General features: G+C 41.5%; 1 protein-coding gene across 7 annotated transcripts in view; it reads left to right on the top strand.

Moving 5' to 3' along the window:
- Positions 1–24278, top strand: part of plekha6 (pleckstrin homology domain containing, family A member 6) — a 65984-nt gene that overhangs the window by 25602 nt on the left and 16104 nt on the right. For 2 of the 7 annotated variants that reach the window (XM_080026104.1, XM_080026103.1), the window contains exons 6-16: positions 4696–4796; positions 13578–13768; positions 14647–15198; positions 16113–16596; positions 17350–17436; positions 19102–19170; positions 19676–19756; positions 20419–20568; positions 20820–20915; positions 21747–21858; positions 21970–22109. In XM_080026104.1, the coding sequence (XP_079882230.1) occupies positions 4696–4796; positions 13578–13768; positions 14647–15198; positions 16113–16596; positions 17350–17436; positions 19102–19170; positions 19676–19756; positions 20419–20568; positions 20820–20915; positions 21747–21858; positions 21970–22109 (2063 nt within the window). Of the gene's footprint in view, positions 1–4098; positions 4253–4408; positions 4479–4695; positions 4797–12672; positions 12741–13577; positions 13769–14646; positions 15199–16112; positions 16597–17349; positions 17437–19101; positions 19171–19675; positions 19757–20418; positions 20569–20819; positions 20916–21746; positions 21859–21969; positions 22110–24278 lie in introns of those variants that run through there. The other 5 variants (XM_080026107.1, XM_080026108.1, XM_080026105.1 and 2 more) reach the window with 5 other exon arrangements.

Consider the following 24278-nt stretch of genomic DNA (forward strand, 5'->3'; position numbering starts at 1 on the left):
GCTCACCGTGAAAAAATGCTATTGCTAATCTGATGCTAGCATGCTTACAGCAACACATAGACCGGTTCCGGTTACCGGTACAGAAACAAAATGTTTTCTGTAATGTCAGGTACAGGTTGATGCTGTGGTTCGTTTTAAGCCCAGTTTGCCTATATGTGTTACATATAGTTTACATCTAATATTGTGCTGAATTAGCAGCACTCTGTTAGCAGTGTACCCCTGGATGTACTGACAACTCACCCCGGATTACTTTGATACTGAATAAAATATGAAGATTCTGAGGAAGTTCGGAGTCATATCTTTGTTATTTCTAAGTGGATTTATGGAGGTTTATTATGAATGGACATTGTAGCCTATACTAATATAATGGCAAAGTGGAGGTCACTTTTGTTCTATCGGGGAGGAATCAGATATGTCAAAGCCAACTAAAATACCCTAAACCACTTTTTCGCCCGCTTTGACAAGCAGCACAGTGGGGTGACAGTGGAGCATCAGGTGACAGGGCCAGAGGAGGAGGAGCCACTCACTCTTCAGCACCACCAGGTGAGGTCTACCTTGAGAAGTATTGACATCAACAAGGCTGCTGGACCTGATGGGGTGTCGGGCCGTATACTGAGGTCATGTGCCGACCAGTTAGCAGGAGTTTTCACAGACATCTTTAACCTCTCCCTGCATCAAGCCGCCGTCCCCACCTGCCTTAAGTCCACTACCATCGTCCCTATCCCCAAACGATCTGCCATTACCTGCCTCAATGACTACCGCCCAGTCGCCCTCACCCCAGTAATAATGAAGTGCTTCGAGCGGATGATACTGGTGTCCATCAGAGACCGCATCCCTGTGGACTTGGACAGCCACCAGTTTGCCTATAAAGCAAACAGGTCCACAGATGACGCTGTCTCCATCGCACTTCACACAGCCCTGTCCCACCTGGAGCATCCCAACACATATGTAAGGATGCTCTTTGTGGACTTCAGCTCCGCATTCAATACCATAATCCCCCATAAACTGGTCCTCAAACTCATTGATCTTGGTCTGCCCACCTCACTCTGCTCATGGATCCTAGACTTCCTCACGAACAGACCGCAGAATGTCAGAGTAGGGGATCTGACATCCTCAACTATAACCCTGAGCACAGGTGCGCCCCAGGGGTGTGTACTCAGCCCAGCCCTCTACACCCTCTTCACCCATGACTGCGTCCCCACCCATCCATCCAACACAATAATAAAGTTTGCTGATGACACCACTGTGGTGGGGCTCATTACTGACAACAATGAGTCCCATTACAGGCAGGAGGTCCAACACATGGCAGAGTGGTGTGTGGATAACAACCTGATCCTAAACACCACCAAAACCAATGAAATCATTGTGGACTTTAGGAGATCCAAGAGGACCATGCAGACCCCAATTACCATAAATGGAGAAGAGGTGGAGAGGGTGGACTCTGTGAAATTCCCGGGGACATACATCACTAAGGACCTAACATGGGCTACTCACATATCCAGTCTCGTGAAGAGGGCCCAGAAGAGGCTCTTCTTCCTAAGGAGGCTAAAACAGGCTGGTTTAGCCACACACCTGCTCATTAACTTTTACAGGAGTACAATTGAGAGCATTCTCTGCCAGGGCTGCTGTGTGTGGCATTCAGGCTGCACAGCGGAGAGCAAGAGGGACTTGGCCAGGGTGGTTAAGTCGGCCAGAAAGATCATCGGAGCTGAGCTACCAGACCTGGACTCTGTGTGGGGTGACCGACTGAAGAGGAAGGCAAGGTCAATAAGTTCTGATATAACCCACCCAGGACACACCTTGTTTGTTCCCCTACCATCGGGGAAGAGGTACCGCACACTGGGGGCCCGCACCACCAGGATGAGGAACAGTTTTTTTCCAAGAGCTGTAGCCTCCATCACCCCCTCCCCTCCCCAACCCCCCTAACAAAGCATTAAGAACAACACGCACATCTACATTTTTAATCATTATAATTTTTTTTTTTTTATCTTCATATGAATTGCATATATGGCACAATATGTATAGGGATAATTTTTAAATTTTTAAATCTACATATCACTATTTATATATTTATTTTTAAACCATTTTTGTCATTTGGTCTTTGTTGTTGTGTCATCGTTTTATTTGTCAATTGTCTTGTTTTGTCATTTTTAGATATTGTTGCTGGAGAGTGCCAAACTGAATTTCGTTGTGCTACAATGACAATAAAATCCTTGAATCCTTGAATCCTTAATACCAAGCATCCAGATGTACTGTATACTCACTGAAATACTGTTTTAAAAATAATAATAATGGGGGCACCCTTAGCTCAGTTGGTAGGGCGTCCCCCCCATGGGCCTCGGACCAGCAGCGAACCCAGGTTCGATTCCAGCCCGCGGTCGTACTCTGCATGTCACTCCCCTCTCTGCCCCATTTCAACTCTGTCTCTACACTATCAATAAAGCATAAAAATTAGGGATGGGCATTTTAAGAAATTTCATTGATCGATCATCGGGAAAATTAACGAGCAATCGTTATCTTTTTACATATTAAAAAAATGCCAACAGAACATCCAAAATACAGCGTTTTACCATATGCGGCGCTGGTGATAGCCCGAGGCTATGAGCCAATGCTACGATACCTTGAAACACATATGCGCCTCCTAAGATGCTGGCAAAGACTGCATAAGGGCACGGCACGTTTCTCTGAGTGTTAAAGGACCTAACGTTACTTCATCTAATAAACAATATGTGCAAATTAGTTCCCTGATGAAGGCGAAGTAGGAAAGCATAGACGCTAAAGTTAGCAGCTAATGCTAGCGGCGCTAACGTCACACGTTAAACAGGGTCGGATGTAGGCTTCAATGTACAAGAGGTACATACATAATTCAGTTTGTTTAAGTGTTTTACTTATACAAGGTTTCACAATGCTTAATGCACTTAGTTATTTTCGGTTCTAAAGCTGTCCCATGGACCTTGTCACTACACGATCTGAGGAGCATGCACGATATGAGGTGCGCGTGCGCAAAATGGCCGCCATCATTGACAGCCCGCTTAGCTTAAAGTGTTTTGGAGAGCCACAGACTGCACTTAAAACAGACTGTAACTCGCTCAATTCTGAACCGATTTTCATGACATTTAGTTTGTTATGAAGATATTTGTTAATCATGCTACAGATTACGTGTTGGAATTAAATTCAGTTACGGGGCTGCTAACCCACGGACTTTGTGTGTGTGTGTTTGTGCTCACGGGGAACCTTTGGGGGGGAGGGGGTGAGGACGCTGACGTGCGTTGCCTAGGCGACTGCGGGCTTTCCAAGATGGCGGCCGTTCTGCGCATGCGGTCCTCATATCGTGCAGGCTCCTCAGATCGTGTAGTGACAGACCTGTCAGATGCCAAACTTCCCCTTGACTTCTTCCTGTTTACGGCAGCTTGCAGGCTGCTGCCTGAGCCTGTTCTGTTGTCTCCTACTACTAGTTAAGTATCTCCCCCTACTGGTCGGATGTTTAATTGCTCCCCATACAGTCTTTGGTGCTGCCACATAGTGAAATTCATTGCTGTGCTGCCGGACTCACACTGCGCAACACAACGGCTGCTATATGATCGATAACAATTTCACGTGATCGACAATATTCTTAACGAGCAATGATCGAGCAATCGATTAATTATGCCCATCCCTAATAAAAATGCCAAAAAATATCTTAAAAAGATAAAATAATAATAATAATAATAATAATAATAATAATAATAATAATAATAATAATAATAATAATAATAATAATAATAATAATAATAATAATAATAATAATAATAATACAGGTAATTTCAAAATGTTTGAAATGTATTACATGTTTTAGATTTGACATTTGAAATGCCTTCATTCTCAAAGGGATTTTTTTTTTTACCTCTTGTCACTGTTGATTGGCCTATGCGTAAGTAGGGATTTACCTGTCTTAATGCGTCTGATTGGTGCAGACAAGCAGCAGGTACAGTTGGCTGTGGGGTAAGATTCCTGATACACTGAGTCACATAGGCTGATCATTATCTCGGACAAACACACAGCGCGCAGGGATCAGTGTAGTGTATGATTGCACTAGCCCTTCCCCCAACCTCAGAGCTCTCTCTCTCTCCCTCTCCCCCCTCTCTCTCTCTCTCTCCCTTTGCCCTGCTTTTCTCTCTCTATCTCCTCACACACCCACACATAACACAAACACACACAATCAGCCAGTGGAGGAGAGAGCGTCGGTGCAGAGACATGTTTGGGAAATAAGAAGGTAAGACGTCACAGAGAAAGGAGTGTATCCCTTTTTTGAGCAACTGAATTTTTCATGCCTTCGTCAATTATTAGGCAGCACCGCATTTACCTTTCTACAGTGCTGCTTTTTTGATCACCACTGGATCCTGGGGGTTGGGGGTGTGTGTGAGTGTGTGAGCCATTACCGCTTCTTATCACAGGGAGCCTGGGACCATAATGGATATCTATTCTAGGAAGCTGTCAGTGTGAGAACAGAGAGAATGCTGAGAGGAGAGCAGCTCATGTTTAGGCTGGAACACTCCCCCTTTGTTTAGCTGTCTTTTCTTCTGCAGGCTGAGGGAACTGGCTTGGGCTGTAATTATTTTTCGCACACAGCAGATCCAGTGATGCACCAAAATGTTATTTTCTGACTCTCTGAATTCTTCTCTGGGATTTTTCACACTTCCGTTTCTCTTTTCACAGATGAGAAGGAGGACACAGTGTTAGGGAGTTTGCCGCTGCTCAGTTTCCGAGTCGGAGGAGTGGAGCCTTCAGACAACGTCACCCGCAAGTTTGCCTTTAAGGTCAGTTCCATCCTGATGGAGAGACCCCAGCTGCTGATTGGTCTATGTCATCTAATGCAGGGGATGCTACCGGGTCTGAGGGAACATGCGTTAGTGCAAATGACTTTCAGGATGTAGGTTATATCAGTGGGAAAATGATGGGTTCTGTGTTGGAACGTCAATGTTCATTTCAGACAGTAAGAAATGTCCCAAAGCAGCAGTATTGAAAGGCAGTTGGCTGTAAGTGACATCAATTCATCCTTATTCCATAAGAATGCTTTTTTGCAAGAGCAAGATTTACTCATGTTTGAACTTGTCCCTTGGTTGCATCACTGTGACTAGAGGCTTGTTTTCAATTAGCGATACAGCTCGGTTTTCTACGGTACAACATGCAATAACCGTACCCTGTCGTACCTAATTCGGTTAACCCTTTCGTTGGAGTACCAGGCTGTCCCAAGAGGGTGGACCTCCACACACTGCAGTCCTTTGACAGAATTGTCATTTCTGTGCGACATGGGAGTTAAAAGAACAAACACAATTCCCGCCTGCTAGACGTCCTCCATTGTTGCTGTTTGTTTACTATGTTGTGTTCTTCCTCTCAATTTAATTTATTGTCGAGCCACACTGTGTCACCCTGCTTTGATGTCAAAATACTTTCATAGCTGCCACGGCGATCGATGTCTGGCATATTCTGGGCCTACCAAGTAAGGGTACTGTCGGCAGTGGAAACGCACATCGGATCTGGGGTCACCTTTCCGTACCAAACCATATTGTACCAAAGTGAACTGTACTGCTCAGTGGAAACAAGGCTTTAGTGAAGGATTCGGTTTGGTTGTGGTTGATTAATTGAAGTTGACTGGCTTCATGACTGAGTCACATGATGTTATTTATGACATTCTATAGAGCCCCATGGGGACTGGAGTTCCACAGTGGATTACAGTTGATTTTAACAGTTGGTGAAAGGACCTTGAATTAGGTTGATGTTTGTTCAGATTTGTAGTTCTTATACTTCATTCTGGTTTATATATACTGTCTGTCAGCAAGAAACTATTTAGGATCCTTACGAGATGTTTTTATTGTATTTCATATCTTTATAAATATTTTCTGTCTGAGCTTTTTCCTACTTTGTACAGCAACAGCTGCACAATAATTAGAATGAACTAAAAATATAGTTCCAACTCATCTTGTACGCATCCATTCAGTAATATCCCTAAAAAAAAGAGCATAATTGTTGTAGTCTGAAGAGAGTGAGGTTTCTCTTCTCTCTCTGGTGGGAGATAATGACAATTTAACACCAAAATATAGGAATACTATAATTGCCTCGCTAAATAGATAGGCTGTTTCTGCAGATCCTTATGAATCACATAAACAGGGTGGCAGCAGCAGCACACAGCCACCTGACAGACAGAAGAAAGATGAGACAATGAGGATAGAATGTAGGTTAGATTAGTCAAAATATGATGAATAAAGCTATAAATAAGTTTGACATTTTAGAAATACGTCCCTTTCGGCATCAGCATGAACCACGCACAGTGACAGCTCTCTGTCTGTATCTCTCTCTCTCTTTTATCTTCTCTCTCTTGACCCAATCTTACTGCAATCACTCTTTGTCATCGCCAGTTTTCTTCACTTTTCAGAACATTTAGTCCTTTCTGTTGTTTTCTTTCATTGCATGTCCAGTGCAAGCTCTGGTGCAAAGTCCACTGCATGTACCTGTGTACACACACACACACACACACACACACACACACACACACACACACACACACACACACACACACACACACACACACACACACACACACACACACACACACACACACACACACACACACACACACACACACACACACACACACACACACACACACACACACACACACACACACACACACATAGATACGTTCTACATTCACCCTAGAAGTGGGGACAGACTGAGCAAATATACTTAATGCTTTGCCAGAGTGCGAGGGTTAGAGTGCTGCTTGTTGGCTAACATTCTGACCACATGCTCAGTAACGTTTGCTGGCTGTCATCATACCATAAAACCTGGCAGCAATTTAGATTTTTATATTATTGTCATTAACATAAATTATAATAAGAATGATCAATTACATTTGATCATACTTCATGCTACAAAATCATGCTACACTGGTGTTTTATACAAATACAGCAGTTAAGAGTAGCGTAAATGCTTGTGAGAAGATAATGAGTAGAAGTTTCCTATAAAAAGAGAGGGAGACATAAAATATTACTTAAGTAGGTAAATGTGATTTTAAAGTACACCAGACTTTAGTGCAAATTATCTCCCAACTTCATAAAGTAAGTGCACATCTTTCTAAGATACTGGGCTGGGTAGATTTATTTTCCCTGTCATTCTGACTATGTACAGAATGCAAAGACATAGTATTGTTAATGATCTTCTCCTTTCCCTCTCAGAAGGAAAGCAAATATGCATAAAAAGGGTGGCAGGACGGCCTAGAGGAAAGGTGGTCGACCAGCAACCATTAGGTCTCTGGTTTGATTACCGGAACTGAGGAGGGTGTTATTTGTAACACTAGTGGTGGCTTGTAGTACACGTACAGTGCCCACCATCTCTACCATTGTGGCCTTGAGCAAGACACTTAACCCCAAACTGCTCCAGGGGCGCCGTACTATGGCTGACTCTGCGCTCTGACCCCCTTCGAAGTGTGGTAACTTGAGAGGGGATATGCGAAGAACGCATTTTGATGTACCTTGTGTAAATTTCACAAATAAAGAAACTTATATTTCCCAAAATGTTGAACCATTCCTTTAAAATCTGTGCAGTCAGATTGATTCAACATATATACTGTTAAAATCAACATGTTTCAAGAATCATCTAAATGTGGGTCAAACAGTTTTAATAGTTTTGTAAGTTTGAATATTAACTTACATTTCACAAGTTTTGCACAAGGATGTTAATGCAAACCAAACAAAATAATGTATGAGCAAATAATTTTCACTGAAGGTTTCCTTATCAGCTTTTTTCTGAAGTTCTCAGTTGTATACTTCTGCCATTATCAGCTAATTCCATATTCTCAAACAATATTTCAAAGTTTAATTTTATATTCTAGGGTTTGATTCCATGTTCTTGGACTTTTCCTTCCATATTCTTTGACTCTGCATTCTCACATTTTGATCCAAAGTTATGCGTTGAAAAAATGCAAGGGACGACATTGGCTGGAGTGTGTTGCTTCAGCTATTGTTTGAATCCAGTTTGAGAAACAGCACTGTGCATATGACGGCTTCTAAGAGGCCAAAAAAGTCCAGCTCAACTTGTTTTAATTCTAAATTACATACCATACTGCACTGTACAGTATCTCTTGATACAGATTATTGCAAGTTATCTATATATGGCTTCCAACATGTCAGGTGTTCGGGCTCAGTAGCCAGCTGCTTTGAAGATGTTAAAGATGAAGCAGACAGCAGAGGCAGGTCACGTCAGGGAAACACACATCCACCCATCATGACAGCTGTTGAGTTGTTGTCTGCTTTGTACTCTCAGTGTTTACAGTAAGGACAGTGCAGCTTTATGACAGAAAGCTGCTTGTATTCAGCTTTGGTACTCGTTATGATCATTACACAGGAATGTGCTTCAGAGTCTACTATAACTATGAATGACATAATGTCAGATAAGGGGCTTGAGATATGTTGTACCAGTGTGTTTCTGTGAGGTGGACTCCTCATGTCCTGTCTGATTGGATGAGCTCTGTCAGGTTGTGATGGGGGCGGGGCCTATCTGTGGACCTGTCCCAGCGTGCATTTCTTCTGCCACTGTCTGATGATTCCTGTCTGACCACTTCTATATATGACAAGTGTCTGTTGAAAATGACCCACGTACAACACAGAGATAAAGAAGACAGGGGTACAGAGTCCACTTAATGTTTGTCCTCTCTACCTGAAAAGTTTCCCATTGTATACCAGGAACAGCCATGTGTTGATGTGGTTGTGATGGGGGTTGTAATTCAGTAGCCTGTCAGAATCAGACAGTTAGAGTTTAATCTAGTTAGGGTTACACAAGTAGCCCAACTGACATTCTGGAGAAAATCTGTTTCTGTGAAGCCATTTACGTCACAATCCTTACACTCTTGGCTCCGCCTCTGCACTCACCCACACACAGACACACACCTTCAAACAGGAGTTGCAGCAATTGCTCCACAAAATAACATAGTTAATGAAATGGCTCTCCTTCCTTTTCATTTTCATTATCATCTGCTTACATATTCTCTGGCTGTAACTTCACATCAACTCATACAACTTCTCTCATTTGGCGAACTGAGTTGACCTACATGGGAGATATCTCTGCTCTTTAGTAGGGGTTGTTTTCCATCAGCAGCTCAATGGGAGAGCTGTCCTAACCTGTTGTACCTGCAGCTGTACCACCTGACTACATAGGTGTGGTCATAGCCAGGAGACATTCAGTACTAAGAGAAATCTATGTCCAATTAATGGTGATCTCATCTCTCAAAACTTCAAAAAAAGAACAATTGTTTTTATGAAAGCTGCCAGACTAATGTTCTTTGTATCACACACCTGGGTTGAGGAGTATGCCTGCAGCTAATGTGTGTTGAAATTTAACATTTAAAAAAAACTCTTGAAAGCTTCCTCACAAATCACAGCCTTGAATACCTTGTTACCTCCGTTTAAAGATGGTTATTAAACTGCAGCATGAGGGTGTGTGTGTGTGTGTGTGTGTGTGTGTGTGTGTGTGTGTGTGTGTGTGTGTGTGTGTGTGTGTGTGTGTGTGTGTGTGTGTGTGATTCAAAAGCCAGAGTCATTGGGTTACACCTTGGGGTGTGTATGTAGGTTCTGTGTGTGCGGTGGACCTTAGCCTCACAGCAAACAGTTAAGCTGTCAGTTGGCATGAAAAGATGAGTGTATGTTCATTCCTTCGGGCTATTGTGCTGCTTTCTCTCCATTCTCTCCATTGTGTAGTAATTGACTAAAGTGACATTCATAATGACACTTGGAATGGAAAACTACAGCAAAAGAATCTTAATTACTCAAAGACACATGATATGGGAGAGTAACAAAACTTCTAAAAATATAACAGGTTGCACATGAGTAGGCTACAGTGAATTGCTTGTTAACTTTTTTTCTAAAACAGCAACCGCTAAACACCCTGTTTGGTGTCATTCAGTGCTTGGATATCTATGTAGGCTACCAGCCCATCCTGCTTGACATTAAGGACTCTGGACAGTAGGCTACAACTTACAAACTACTGTGGGAAACGCCAGCTGAAATAGGAAGCCTACTGTATATAGCCTTTAACTCATGCAAAATTGCATTGCTGGATAGCAGATATATAACTCAAATGTTTTTCTGTCAATCCAAACATAACACGAGCAGAAAACAACTGATATCTGTTGTCTTTTATGTCTCCTCCTCACCAGCCGTCTGTGTGCAACGGTATAACACCGGCTTTTGAAACTGATAAATATAGATGCAATCACAACGACTGCTTATATTTTCAGGCTTTGTAAATCACAGTGTGTGTGCTAAATAGACCTATTTGCTTCTACTCCTCCCAATAGTTTGCGCACTAGGGAAAAAATGCCCTAGATTGCATATTCATTAAGGCAACCGTATGGACAGGGGATGTTGATTGACACTCAATCCTCAGAGCGCACCGTTAGTAGATCAGCATGCACGTTTTTTTTTAGATTCACGTAAACGTTAAGTAGATCAACTCCTTAGTGTACAATACCGATAATTATTTTTTAGGTAAGCATTTATATATTTGGCCAAAACCGTTTTTCACCGAATGGCCCACTCATAAACGTCTCACCCAAACTCTTTAAAATGACTGAGCTGACAGCCATATTCAAAAATATTGAACTATCCCTTTAATTTAAATGCCATTGCGCAGTGAAAACTGTGCGGGAGAAGACAGCCAGGGAAGCATTTCAATGGCTCACAGTGAGTGCTGCTGCATTCTGAATGGCTGTATTGACATTCCCTGCAGCAACGGTCAAGATTGGGATCGTGCCAATTTTTTTTTTCTTCCAGACAGTAGGTGGCGGGCTGGGAACATAATAAAAGGCAAATTCAAGTATTTGATAAATGAAAAATGCATCTGGAATTTGCGACGGACCACTTAATGGGCTACTTTACACTCATGTGATAATGCCAGGGAATTAATTAAATCAAAATGACTCAATAATAAATGTCTATGATTTGAATTTTGAAAATGAGAAGCTGGTTTGTTACAGTCCCTTGATGTTAATTTCTATGTATTTATTTTCAAATTTATATAGTAGTTTTCTCCATTTCATATATTTCACTCAAAAGATCTTTCCATTCCTGATTATTTAAGTAGTCCTTTTTCAACCAATTTCTTATAATGTGTTTAATTATTGCTGACCTTATCATTAAAATCAAATGAGAGTCTTTCTTTTCAATTTTATCTGGTATTTTCCCACACACTGTGGGTTTTTGTTAAGAAAGGTACTAAAAATAGTTTAATTTTACTGAATTTCCCCAGAAACCATTTACATAACATGCTGCATGTAGCTGTGGCAAGTTTGACTAGTCAAATAAACCATGTACTCAAAGTGTACACATGCAAACACCCACACACACACATTTCCTACATTCACACACCTATTTACAGTGTAGCTAAGTCACTAGCACACACACAGACACATGCACACACCCACACACACACACACCCACAGTATAACTATATATATATAAATACATCATGAAAACATGCAGAACACAGCCAAGCACACAGAGGACTAAACAACCTAATCAAGTTGTTGTTTCAAGACACTGTTAGTCGCAGTTTCTTAACATTGTTATCATCAATTCATACTAGTCTATTTTGCTACCTCCCTTCTCTTCTCCTATCCTTCCTTGCTCTATTGCTCTCCTTATATTTCTCTTCTTTGTATTATTTTTCCATATTTCTTATCTGACAATTTATTTATTTTATTTTCTGTATTGTATTTATCCTCCCTCCTTTCCTGCCATTTTTGTAATACAAAAACATGGAAGTGTGAGATATGTTTTTCTGTCACCTATTCTCCTTAATCCATCCTTCCCCCTCTTACAATCTAAATGAATGAACAAAGGAAGGACAATGAAGGAGAGAGGAATCTCTCTCTCTCTCTCTCTCTACAACCCAGACTCTGTTGCTAGGTTACTGCTGTACCTCAGTGCCATTTCAGCCAATTGTATCAACTTGAGTCACCATTGAAGGCGGAGCCTCATAGTGCTCCACAATGGAAGGAAGTGACTGTTTACAGTGACATAGTGGTCATGCGGCTGTAGTGTTTCTCCTGCTACACACACATGAAAAAGACACAGAAATCATCCTGAAAGCCTTTAAAATATATGTTAAGGACCTTATGTTGTGCTAGCAGTGAACTTTCAAACCACAACTCCTTGAAGGAATCGTTCAACATTTAAAATTTTTAGCTTTTTGACATACTCTCCATGTCTAGAAAAGGAGACAAAAACCGTTCCTGTAACTCTGCGTGTATTTTTATTCAGAAATGGGTAAAGGTTGCTCCCGAATAGCTTAAACACTAGTCAGAAACCAGAAACTGCTGGTGATGGCTGTTTTCCTTCCAGTATGTATACGATTCTAAAGTGGCATAACGTGTAAAAAATATAAAGCGCAACACAACGTGGTAGATAAACAAGTCACACAGGAGCATTTAGTTTCCTTTTGACCTGCTCCCACTACCAGTGTTTGAGCTAAGCTAACCCAGATGAGCGACATTTGCCAATTTCTAAATCAAAAATGCACTCACAGTTACAGGAACGGTTTTTGTCGTCTTTTCTTGTGCCGGAGTGTGAGGCAAAAGCTAAATATTGAAAATGTTGAACTATTCCTTTATCCTTTCCCCTAACTATCTCATCTCCTTCCCCACTTCATCCACTCCTGTGAGGTATCCTGGCCCTCGCCTTCTCCTGTTGTGGTTAAAAGAACAGTAGGTAAAGTGATATTGATATCTTACAACCCTTTTTATTACCTAATCTGTCTGCAAAGGATGCATGCATTGTGTGAATTACTGCATGTCTACATCCATTTAATACCTACGGATTCATACATACCAGTCTTGTCTTGTTTAGTTGGGGTTGCCCAGTGTTTGACTGCATGTCCATGTGATTGTGTTATTGCAACTGATACCACCTCTACTAACCCTATGTTTCAAGTCAACTGTGAACTAGTTTTTCAAAAGATAAGTTTGTAGCTTGGGGGAAATAGAAGGATTTAAGGGTTTGCAAATGCAGAAGACTATATGAGTGTAGTTTTAAGTTGCCCAGAGGACTGTATGGATATCATTAAATTAGGCATATCATTAAATTATAGTAATGTGATATGGTGGTCTCGTGTTCATAGCTATGTCCATTCATTTCTATCAGTTAAATCAACAGTGTTCTTTACATGTAAAATGCTGAGATCAGTGAGACTGTTAAAAAGAAGTCAGGACAAGTAATGTGATCAGAATAGAGAGCGCAAAAGGAAGCACACTGTTAACTCATATGAAGTCAATTTTATTTATAAAGCCCAATGTTATAAATGACAAATATGCCTCAAGGACCTTAAATGCCTTAGAAGTGTTTTAGAAAATCTAGTGAACTGTTGTTTTTTCCAACCTTTCTGAGGCAAAAAGAAACCTCAAATTGTAATACACCATAATACATTTTTACGTTGACCTCATGGTGATATCATTATTGTTCATTGCATGTGGACATAAAGTTACTGCTGACGCACGTGGTGGCTGACGGGATGACTGATGAAACTCTCTTTGTTGTGTCTCTCTACAGGTGTGGTTGGAGGAGGAGGAGGAGGAGGAGGGTGTTGGCAGGGACTTGAAGGCTCCCATTGTGTTTTGCCTGCAGGCGGAGCATGCAGGAACCAGGACATACTACTTCAGCACAGACAGCCATGAGGAGCAGACACAGTGGATTAGAGCCATGAGCAAGGCTTCAGAGGTCAACGTTCAGCCAACACAAAGGTGCTGATCTCACACATGCACCAGATCAGGTTAAATGTAGCTGGCAATGTGGCTATGAAGCTTGTCTCCATGTTGTCATAGATAGGCAGGTAATGAATCCATGGTACAGGGTGATTAGAAAGAAAATGCACACTAGCTTTACATATTTTTAAAGAAAAACAAAAGTCTTGTCACCCACAATAATCAGCCAAGATGGCGCCACAAACGGCTGCTTGGGTGTGTGGCTGCACATTGTTTTGTCTAGTTTACTCATTTTAAATCAATGCAAACCTGGTTGAGTTCAGGGCTGGTGCTTATTCTAGTCCACAGGTGGTTTAACTTTTGAACCCTCTAGGAACCTGTTTCCTTTTCAGAGGGTTAGAGAGCCTGTCATTACATCGCTGTGTATACATCTGTTTAGTTTCCCTTATCCCTGCTAACACTTCTGCTAAACTCAAGCAAAACAACAACGGCGGATCACATTTTTAAATGCTGCCAGTCATGATTGCTACGGATGGCGATTATGTTTCTATTACGTCAATGTGCCATTACATATTGAGAAGTAAGTAAAAAAACAGTACGCAGTTGGATAGAATTTTATGGTACACATAATATGACTACTGGCCCAATTGAAGCATTGCATACAATTTAGTTCAGGACAGCATGGCCTGCTGTCAGAAAGAAGAGGTTGCCCCTTTATCTTCATCTTGGTGTACCAGTTAATAATTTTGTTTGATTGTTCGAAACAACTGTCTATGACCTTGATAAAAGTAGAAGACTCTTCCTTCCTAAGAAAGAAAATAATCATTACGGGGATTATAACATGTGTTGATTCTGCCTCTATTCTAAAACAAAACATGGCTACCTGTCTCTTCTCATGTTTTCTCCAAAATCCACAGAACAAAGTTAGACACTACGGCTGACCTCAACCACACGATGGTGACCAAGGCCCCTGACCCGAAAACACAACATCATCCACAGACACAAACACACAATGAAACAGACAATGACCTGCCCAGCCGCCCTGAGATCAATGGGGTGGACAGCCTTCAGACAGTCCCACCCTCCAGCCCCTGCTTAAAGATGGACGGAAGAGAAGGAGAAGGTGAAGATGAAGGAGGAGGACCTGGTCCTGACCACCCCCCTCACCCATATCGCCATCCAAATGGTTGGGAAAACTCTGACCCTTGCAAAAGCATGCCCCACAAGAGCAAAGGGAATCCCAGCCCATCCATCAGTCAAAGTGGACACCGTGCCCCTCCGGCGACTTCAGAAGGAGGTTCTGAGCCATTGCACCATCCCGGGAAGCAGCAGGAAAACATGGTGCTGAGGAGGGGCTTTGTTCCCCGGACTGCACCAGAGAGGGTGGCTCAGAGGAAGAGCTCAATGGCCCAGCTGCAGACCTGGGTCAACCAGCGGAGAGGCATGTCTTCCCAGGAGGACATCAACAGGTAGATCAGTGGAGAGGAGAAGACATGTTATATCTGCCTTTCTCTTTGTGGTTCTTTGCACTTATGTTTTATATGATCTGTTGTGGGGGGACACTGGTACATACATGCACCTTCATTATTCATTATTTAATTAGTTCCTGACATGCAGTAATTTTGAGGAATGTAATTAAAGCCCTGCATCTCCACAAGATAAGGCCTTGACTTACGGTGTTTTAACTCCCCATTTATTGGATCAAATCTGATTTGAGTGATTGTAGTGGTAGTTTAAGAAAATACATTGTGGCACACATTTCCACTGGATTTGCATCATTTTAAACAAAAATGCATGAAAGATACTATAATTACATTAGACCTCTACAGAAAATATCTATCTCCAGCGCAGTTTCGTTTGCAACTTTGATACGAAAGGATAGAATCAGTCGAACTGATGCTATTTGACTTTGGGAGGTAAGGTGTACTTAACCAATCTGCAGCGCTGCTTAAATAACTGGAATTTCAAATTGGTAGAGTTTAAGTTCACCAAAAGCTTGTTATGATCCAGAGCTTCCTGACGAAACCTTTATAATATACCTGAGTTTACAGCACAGCACACGGACAGTTATTGGAGGAATAACACTAGATTTTACATACATTATAACTTATTAAACATCACAATAAGGTATTCATCGAGTGGTTTATTAATTAATTTATTTATTCAATGCATAATGAATAAAGATGAACATTTGTCAAAGATGGTAATAAAACGGTCTTATCAAGGTGGTATTACATATGTGTTATAATATAGTGGGCCTCCAAGTCAAATGAAAAACCTAGGCTTTATCTAACAATGTAAAGAGGCTAGACTTGTTTAAAAATAAATCCTATTTTCATGACTTGATAAGGCAATAATCTCCACTTGTTTCCTGTCCTTCCAGCCTATCTCAATACTACCCAGTGAACCGTGGGGTCTCGGCTGAATATTTTGGCTACCCCGGTGGCCCCCAGTATGTGGAAGAGTACCCTTTGTACCCGCCAGGGGTCCGGCCTGACAGCATCTGCTCTGTCTCTGGTGTGGGGGGATACAACCAACGCTGGGCTGTGGAGAAGCGCCACTCGCTGAGGGATGGACCCCATCAGCTGTATGGTTCTCAAATAAGCAGGGACCAATGGGGGCCACAGTACTATGGTGGAATGGAGAAATCTATGAGACGTCTCTCCATACAGCCACGCTCCAGGTCTGTGCCCAGGTCACCGTCCCTGTCATCAGGGGGGCACTACTCACCAGTACCACTCAGCTTTTCCTCACCAGCTCGATCCCCATGTTCCCGCATGGAGCGCTTCCAGGAGAGGATGAGGGATGAAGTGATCTACGCTGATCCATCTGTCTACAGCCTGAGGAGATCCCTCAGCTCACCGAAGGTGAAACAATAAGTGTGTGTGTGTGTGTGTGTGTGTGTGTGTGTGTGTGTGTGTGTGTGTGTGTGTGTGTGTGTGTGTGTGTGTGTGTGTGTGTGTGTGTGTGTGTGTGTGTGTGTGTGTGTGTGTGTGTGTGTGTGTGTGTGTGTGTGTGTGTGTGTGTGTGTGTGTGTGTGTGTGTGTGTGTGTGTGTGTGTGTGTGTGTGTGTGTGTGTGTGTGCGCGTGCATGCATGCCTGCATTTTTAGCAATAAAATGTAAACGTCACCTAAACTTGAAAATGTATTTTGTTATAACACCTGACTTTTGGGATCAGAAATAGTTAATGAGAACACGTTTTTATCATATGTTTTTACTGATAGTAAGACTGGATGTAGTTTTCTATGGAGGACCTTGAGGGTCGTGGAAATGTAATATATAATTGTACATTTAAAACAGTTAAAAAATGTATTCCTTATATTCATTCCAATTTATTATTTTTTTAAATGCATTTTTAAAATTGATTTTTAAATGTTCTTATTTACAACGTTAGGAATTCATTAATATAATTCCCACACCATTTCAAGGAAGGAATTAATAACTTAAAGATTGCAAATTATCTTCAAAAGTCAATGGGGACACAAGAAAGAAAGAGCGATTATTGTTTTGTTTTCGTATGCTGTAATCATATTCACCTAACTTCACTTCACGCTTTCATTAGTTCTACACTCCGTTCTTCTCTTCCCTCTTTCCTTATTGCCTCTTCTCCTTCCTTCAGTATGACTACCCGGGAGATAGGAGGTCCTTAAACCAGGGATTATACCACTACAACTACCCTGTATCCCCTTCCATCCAGAATAAAATGGTATGTGCCGTGAATGTGCTGTAATACATGTCCATTTACTGGATAACACACAGTCACACGCACACACACAGTCCTGTGATAGTAGGCGTAGTCTTTTAGTTATGGCATTAATGCCGGGGCATGCCTTTGCAACTGCAGTCAGCAGTGGGGTTTCTTCCACACATCTGTCCTCTGTCTATCTGCCCTAATTCCTGTACACACATCTCTCTGTCTTCACCTTTTCCCCTATGTCTTATGTCTTGTACTCCTCTCTGCTGTTCTATAACTAACACCCCCATGGGACCACTATTGTGTGCATATGTGTTTGAGTGTGTGTGAGACTTTGAGTGAGACTCAATTACAGAGAGAAATAACCACATTTGACTCTGGCATATAAAAACTTTGTATCGCTCAGAAAATGAAAGATGTGTCAAATGTCATTACAGACACTATGTGGAAGTTAGTCTGACCACTAGTGAGGCTATGGTGTAAAGATGTATGAGTAGGTCCCTGTTTTGTTTGCGTGCCATGTTGGACCAACATAAGGGTGGCCATACTCGCACTAGCATGAAGTGATGTAATATACAGCCCACTGAGTGGCAGCTGACAGCAGTCATGTTCCAAGAAACATTTGGCCCCATTAATGCCGTCAGCTCTGGCAGTGTTTTAGCAACGGGGCAAATAGCTGCTAACTAGCAAACATGGCTATTTACAATGCTGGTATCAACAATGCCTAAAGTATTGGCCCGCGCTTCATGAGGGAGGGAAAGTTTTCAGCATGATCAGAATGCATTTTGGTGAGTTTGAGCATGAGAGTCACCCTGACCTACTATTTGTTGACCTTATAAATACTGGTCAATTGAGTACAGTCATATCTAACACTATAGACTATATGGTCTCATTATAATCTCTCTCTTAAAGGTGCATATTTAAGATATAACAACTAAACCCTCTTCATGAGAACCATTTAAATCAGCCCCCATATGCTGAGGAAGACCAGACCTGAGATTACATTTTTTGAAGGCCCAAGAACAATGAAATTAACATCTTTTAGTCACAACAACTTTAACGTGTTTCAGTTTATCATTCCCCAAAGCTGCAGAGCTCCAGTGTGAATGACAGATTGACTGTGGTGCTTTGCTTTGCTGCTGTCTTATATGTACGCCACTATCTGTACACTAAGTGTCTGTGTGATTTCTATGTGTGTCGTTGTTGCTACTGCTTGGCTTAGGAGGAAATATTAGACCTTCAACTGCAGCGTAACCTGGATTACTTAGACCAACAGGTAAGAGGACAAACAAAGAGTATTATTTACCATTATGGTAACACAAAGGGTGCATTCAATATGCTAAGTTAACTAAGCATTAGTTAACTTAGCATAGGCAACTAAGCATTAGTTAACTTAGCATAGGCAATGGTTATCATAAGTAGTCCTTTAATGATTAGCGATGAGGCCACATGCAGGTATGCATAATCATTATTGCAGGAATGTGAGAATGGCTCCTCACATCTAACTGGTGGCAGATATTACATACTGTTTGTTTTTAACCTACTATCAAACCCTGTCAGCAAAATATTCACTCAAAGCTTATTGTAATATGATCATTTCTTTGTTGGCAGATGTTTCCCCTCTTAAAGAAAATGTTGACTTTCTGAATAAATGGTGCTTTACATGTTCATTCACAGGCACCTCCTTTCCATGATGTTTACAGAGAGTTACATCCCATGCTGAAGCTCAATGAGGTTGAAACCAGCGTAAGATACCCAATATAATAAACATACTAACACATTATTATACCTAGATAATTCACTGTTTTCAATGAAGTGTTTCAATTAAACGGCACGACTGTCTACATATTGTGATCAGCAGTCTAGGTCCCTAATCTGAATGCTATACAAGACACTAGTATTCTTCCAACTTTGAGTCAAGTGTTTGTGTTTGGCCTTTTCTTACAACTTGATAATGCCAATGCAATGGCCCATTGACACGGAGCATAAGCCTTATCACCTCACATCAGTGTTGGACCTTACTCATTATGTTGTGGCTGAAATCACAAGCATGAAGGCTGCAGCAGATAAAGAATAACATGTAAAGCTATCACATATGGGTTAATGATCTGATTCACATACACATTTGGCCCTATAATGTAGGCATCTAGTCATAAAGATATATTATTTTACTCTCTTTCTCATTGTTTTATGTTTTGTCCCTGTTTAAAACAAACCCTGTGGTGAACACCTTTTGTCTGGTCCGACACAGAAACTCTTGGGTCGACTCTGTGAGCAGAACCGGATCTTTAAAGACCACGAGGCTGTCGTCCACAGACTGAGAATGGACAAGGTACTAACAGTAATATCATGTGTGTTTTGCAAAAGCATTAACAAAAAAATGTGTTTTTAACATTACAACATTACAACCCGTAAAGATACTGATTGACTAGAACATAGAAACACATGGCAGTGTACAAGTAAGCAGAGGCGGAGACCTCAGGGAGGCATAGGACATATAACAGCAGAGTTGCTTTCTTTATGTGTTAAGCCTTAACTAGTTATTTAATTGTTCAAAATTATCATTTTAACCCCTTGGACCAATTAGAGGACAAATTTGTTTGCTAGTCCAGTGTAGTCCAATTTATTCCTGGAACAGGGCCTGTATGGCCCACTACTGGACCAGATATCCATACCGCTCTTTTCTTTTCTTGTTTGCATGTGGTCCATGTATAAGAGTTATACTGTGCATTATATTACTCTACATTGTAAGTCATTCTCTTTTTCTGGTCTCTCACTATATACAATAGTGCTAACATACTACTAGTCACTGTTTTTTTTGTTGTTGAGACTGTTTCACTTTCAATTAAGAACCTGTTATGAGTTACTTTGTTCAAACATATATTTTATTATATTTCCTCATATCAAATATAAGGATGAAAGCAGTTGAGTTGAAAATCTTTACCTTTTCCAATAAACTCTTCCCATTTTGCTTCCTATGCTTGTTGTTCTCAGGACAGCCTAGAGGAAGCGCTTGTGGCAACTCATCAGGAAATGGAGCTTTACCATAACCAGCCGATGGCCATCGAAAAGCTGCAGTTTAAAAAGGAAACCCTGCAGAACCAGCTCATCAACATCAGAGGGGAGCTGTCCCAGGCCTCCAGTGTAAGACACTGCATAACATAATCAGTGGAAAAAAAAACACATAGCAGCAATTTTAAAGGATCACCATTCTTCTTTATAGTTTGGAATAATATGATGTGTTTACAAGTTTTGCTAGCTGTTTACTTTATTGTGTGCTCTCTGAACCAGCATCTTAGCTGAAATGGCTTCACAGCTACAAAGAGTATAGTATGTTGTTCACTGTCATCAGTAACAGCAATAAACATGGCTGACTTTCTTTTTACCGCTGTCAGGCTTTAACCACCAATCGTATGGAGTTTGAAGCACTAGAGGATGAGGCCAGCGCCATTCATGGAGATCTATGGGAGCAGCTTAATGCAGGAGTTCAGGTAAAAGATCACACATTGTCTTTTAAGCCCTGCTCTTATTTAACAGATATTAAGAATTTGGGGTTTTACGTCGAGTAACTTTTATTGTAACTGTCACCCATTCATCAGTAATTGATACAGGTGTTTGTTAGATCATATGTCATTTAGCAGATGTGTAGGGAGGTAGGGAGTTAGTATTTTGGGTCTTGCCTAGGGACCCTCACTGGACTTGTCCCGCAAGGTGTAACCTACTGAGCCATCCATCTGTAAACATCATTATTAAGATATAGTTCTTCCTCATTGCTTTCAAAATGTCATGAAAAACAAGAAGAAACAAAAAAACAGAGGCTGACATATGATTTACATAGTAATTAGCACTGTGCTGGTAATTTACTGCAGATTGCTCTGTGAGAACCTTTATGTGTTTGGGTTGTCCGTCCATCCAGACCATTTTTGTGAATGTGATATAACGGGATTTTCTCCAAGCTTTGCACAAGGTTCCCCTCAAGGGCTAACTAATGAGATTTTGGAGGAGAAAGGTCAAGATCACTTTAAACGTGCTATCTCAAGAATGAGAATTTGGCACAAATTCACACATTGTCTTGACGATAAACCGATTACATTTTGATAGGTCAAGGTCACGGTGACCTCAAATCTTGGAAGCACCATATTTTAAGAATGCATTGAGGGATTTTTAGTTCATCAACAAAATGAATGACCTGTTGCTATGAGGATAATTCTCACTGATAATCCGTAAACCTACATTTCAACAGGTTACATAGGGATTGTTTCTTCAATAGCAAAGTAGTTCACCTTCCTTCCCTCTGTTTGTCTGTTTTGGATTGTTTGCAGAGTGAACTGGTTCGTAGGCACATCCAGAAAGAGTTTTGGAGAGTCCAGGATGTCCTAGAGGGACTGCACAAGAATAACTCATCCAGAGGCACTGACACAGCCAAGCACAGAGGTAACACACTGGAGCTGACAAATAATCAGGTGGAAATTCCAATTTCTGTATCATGTATATTCTAATGACTCTCTCCATGCCACCCCCACCTCCTTCTCTTCTCTTGCACAGTGGCCAGCGGTGCATCGGGCTCCTTTAGCACCAATAGTCCAGCCAGTCCCCTGAGCTCAGTAAGCCTCACCAGTCCACTCAGCCCCTTCTCCCCAGTGCCCGGCTCCCAGGTCTCCCCCACTAAACAGCTGGGGCCGGAGGTAAGCACCGGACACACCCAGCCGGGGACTCAACCCATTCCAAAACAATTATCAGACTCTAGAACCAACCCCGAACCTCATAAAAGAAGCCCTAAACCCCGTCCCAAATCATGTATAGTTCCTCATCTCAAAACTAACCTTCAGACAAGGTGTAGACCCAAAAGTTACACAGAGCCTACCACAAGTCTGCATGCAGAACATATAAATAACTATGGTTCTGGAACACATGAACACAACTTTCCTCAGCTCTTCCTATCTTTCCAAGAACGTAGGGAGTCTATGGGCAGATTAGACCCTGTGATAGAGGAAGAGACCCTAAATCTCAACTGCAGAACCAACACAAACTTTGACCAACTAATAAATCCAGCAATAGCAGGAGACCAGATCAGTTTTCTCCAAGTACAATGCCAGGAATCCAGATATACCAATCAACATTTAGAAACATACCAAACTTACTCTCATCTTGAGGACGTAAGTTGGTTCACCTCAAATGTCTGCAGCCAAGAAGTCAAGATTGGCCTCAGAAAGGATGTCTATCCAGACCATGATTACCCTAGACACCTTTCCTCCAATAGATACTGTTCTGTGCCTGAATCCCAGACCATGCCTCTCCAGGACTTATATCAGACTGATGTTAGAGCATTATGCTACAGCCCAGATCTTAATACACCTTCAGTAGATTGTTTTAGAGGTGCTAGCCCTGAAACCCAACACCATGGGGCCCTGGCTTCACAGCCATCATGCCATACTGGTAAACATGACAACCCACATCAAGATGGTTTTGCTATTGCTCCAGTGATCTGTGCTGTAACACTGTCTGACTCTCCCAGTAATCACTCGGGTAAAGTTTTCATGCAGACACATTTTTAAAGAAAAGTATATCCACCACTCCGTAGTTAATTCTAATCATTCCTAAAGCCATCCCTGATTTGTAATATAAATACAGAGAAAATATTGTCCCCCAAATCCCCAACTTTTTGCATTGCCTTCCTCTTTTGTAAAGTCACTGGTGATGTCAATTGCCTATTCAGATAGATTTGTATCTGTCCCTTTAGTTGTCAGTGCTCATTCTTTAACTGCTCTAGAGCAGTGATTGTAAGGCCCCCATCCCCTGGGGGGCATTAAAGAAATCCAGGGAAGGTGCAAAAAAACTTAATGGAATAATTTTTTAAGTACATTTATATTTATTTTTGTATTCAGGAAAATATTTGTTCATAATAATTTTTTTTAAATAATTTAATTAACTGTGTGTGTGTTTAAAGTTTTCTTTTTTTATATATTGAATAATCAACCCCTCCAAAAATCATGCCCTGACAGCGGAAGTAAGGAGGTCCCTGAGTATGATACAATTTTAATTGTTATGTATTGGGACTAAATGCTCTGAAATTCTCTATTAAATATAACAATTACACTTTCAAAATGGTCCTTATCGGTTTCTTAGAAATTCAAAGCTGTTCAAATGTTACTTAGCCACAGTTGAACAAGTGTTTTTACGTGATAAAATGACAGTTGGAATGCTGTGGCTCTTCCACCGTGGACTGTGTGTAATTCAGAGAAGCTGCAGCCCCTTGGATATGTTGGCGTCTCAAGTCCTTATCATGGCATTCAGACCTAATTCCACAAAATCATTCCCATGGGTCCTTTCTGCTGGTCACTTTGCCTGGCTTACTATCACTCCTCCTGATGTGCAGCACTCTCTCTTCCTCCTATCCTCTTCCTACCTTCCTCCTTCCCTCCTTGCTCTTATGGTGATCTAGGAACATGTTCCCCCAAGGCCTCCACTTCCCAAGTCCTATTACCCTCTGGAGCCCTCCTCTACCTTCCCTCCCTCCATCCCTCCACTGCCCTTTGACAGCGCCGCCTGGCTACACAGCTTGGGCCTCCACGATGGTTACTTTGATGGTGAAGATTCTCTCATCAGAAAGGTATTTGGGTATCTCTGCCCCTGTCCTGCCCTCGCTCCACCCAGTCATAGCTGTTGTCCAATGTCATCTTTTAGAAGCATAATTCTCAACCTCACAAGCCACCAGATACCATTATCCCTCTAAATTCCAGTTCTTACCTTTTCCAAACTTCATTTCCTCTGATTACCTTGCTGTGTCTCCATATCAGCCTTTGTTTGTCTTTTTTTCACAAGCGGCTGCTCTCCCTCTGCACTTTTTTTTATGT

Source organism: Ammodytes marinus (assembly GCF_949987685.1).
Source record: "Ammodytes marinus genome assembly, chromosome: 4".
In the NCBI taxonomy this organism is placed as follows: Eukaryota; Metazoa; Chordata; class Actinopteri; order Uranoscopiformes; family Ammodytidae; genus Ammodytes; species Ammodytes marinus.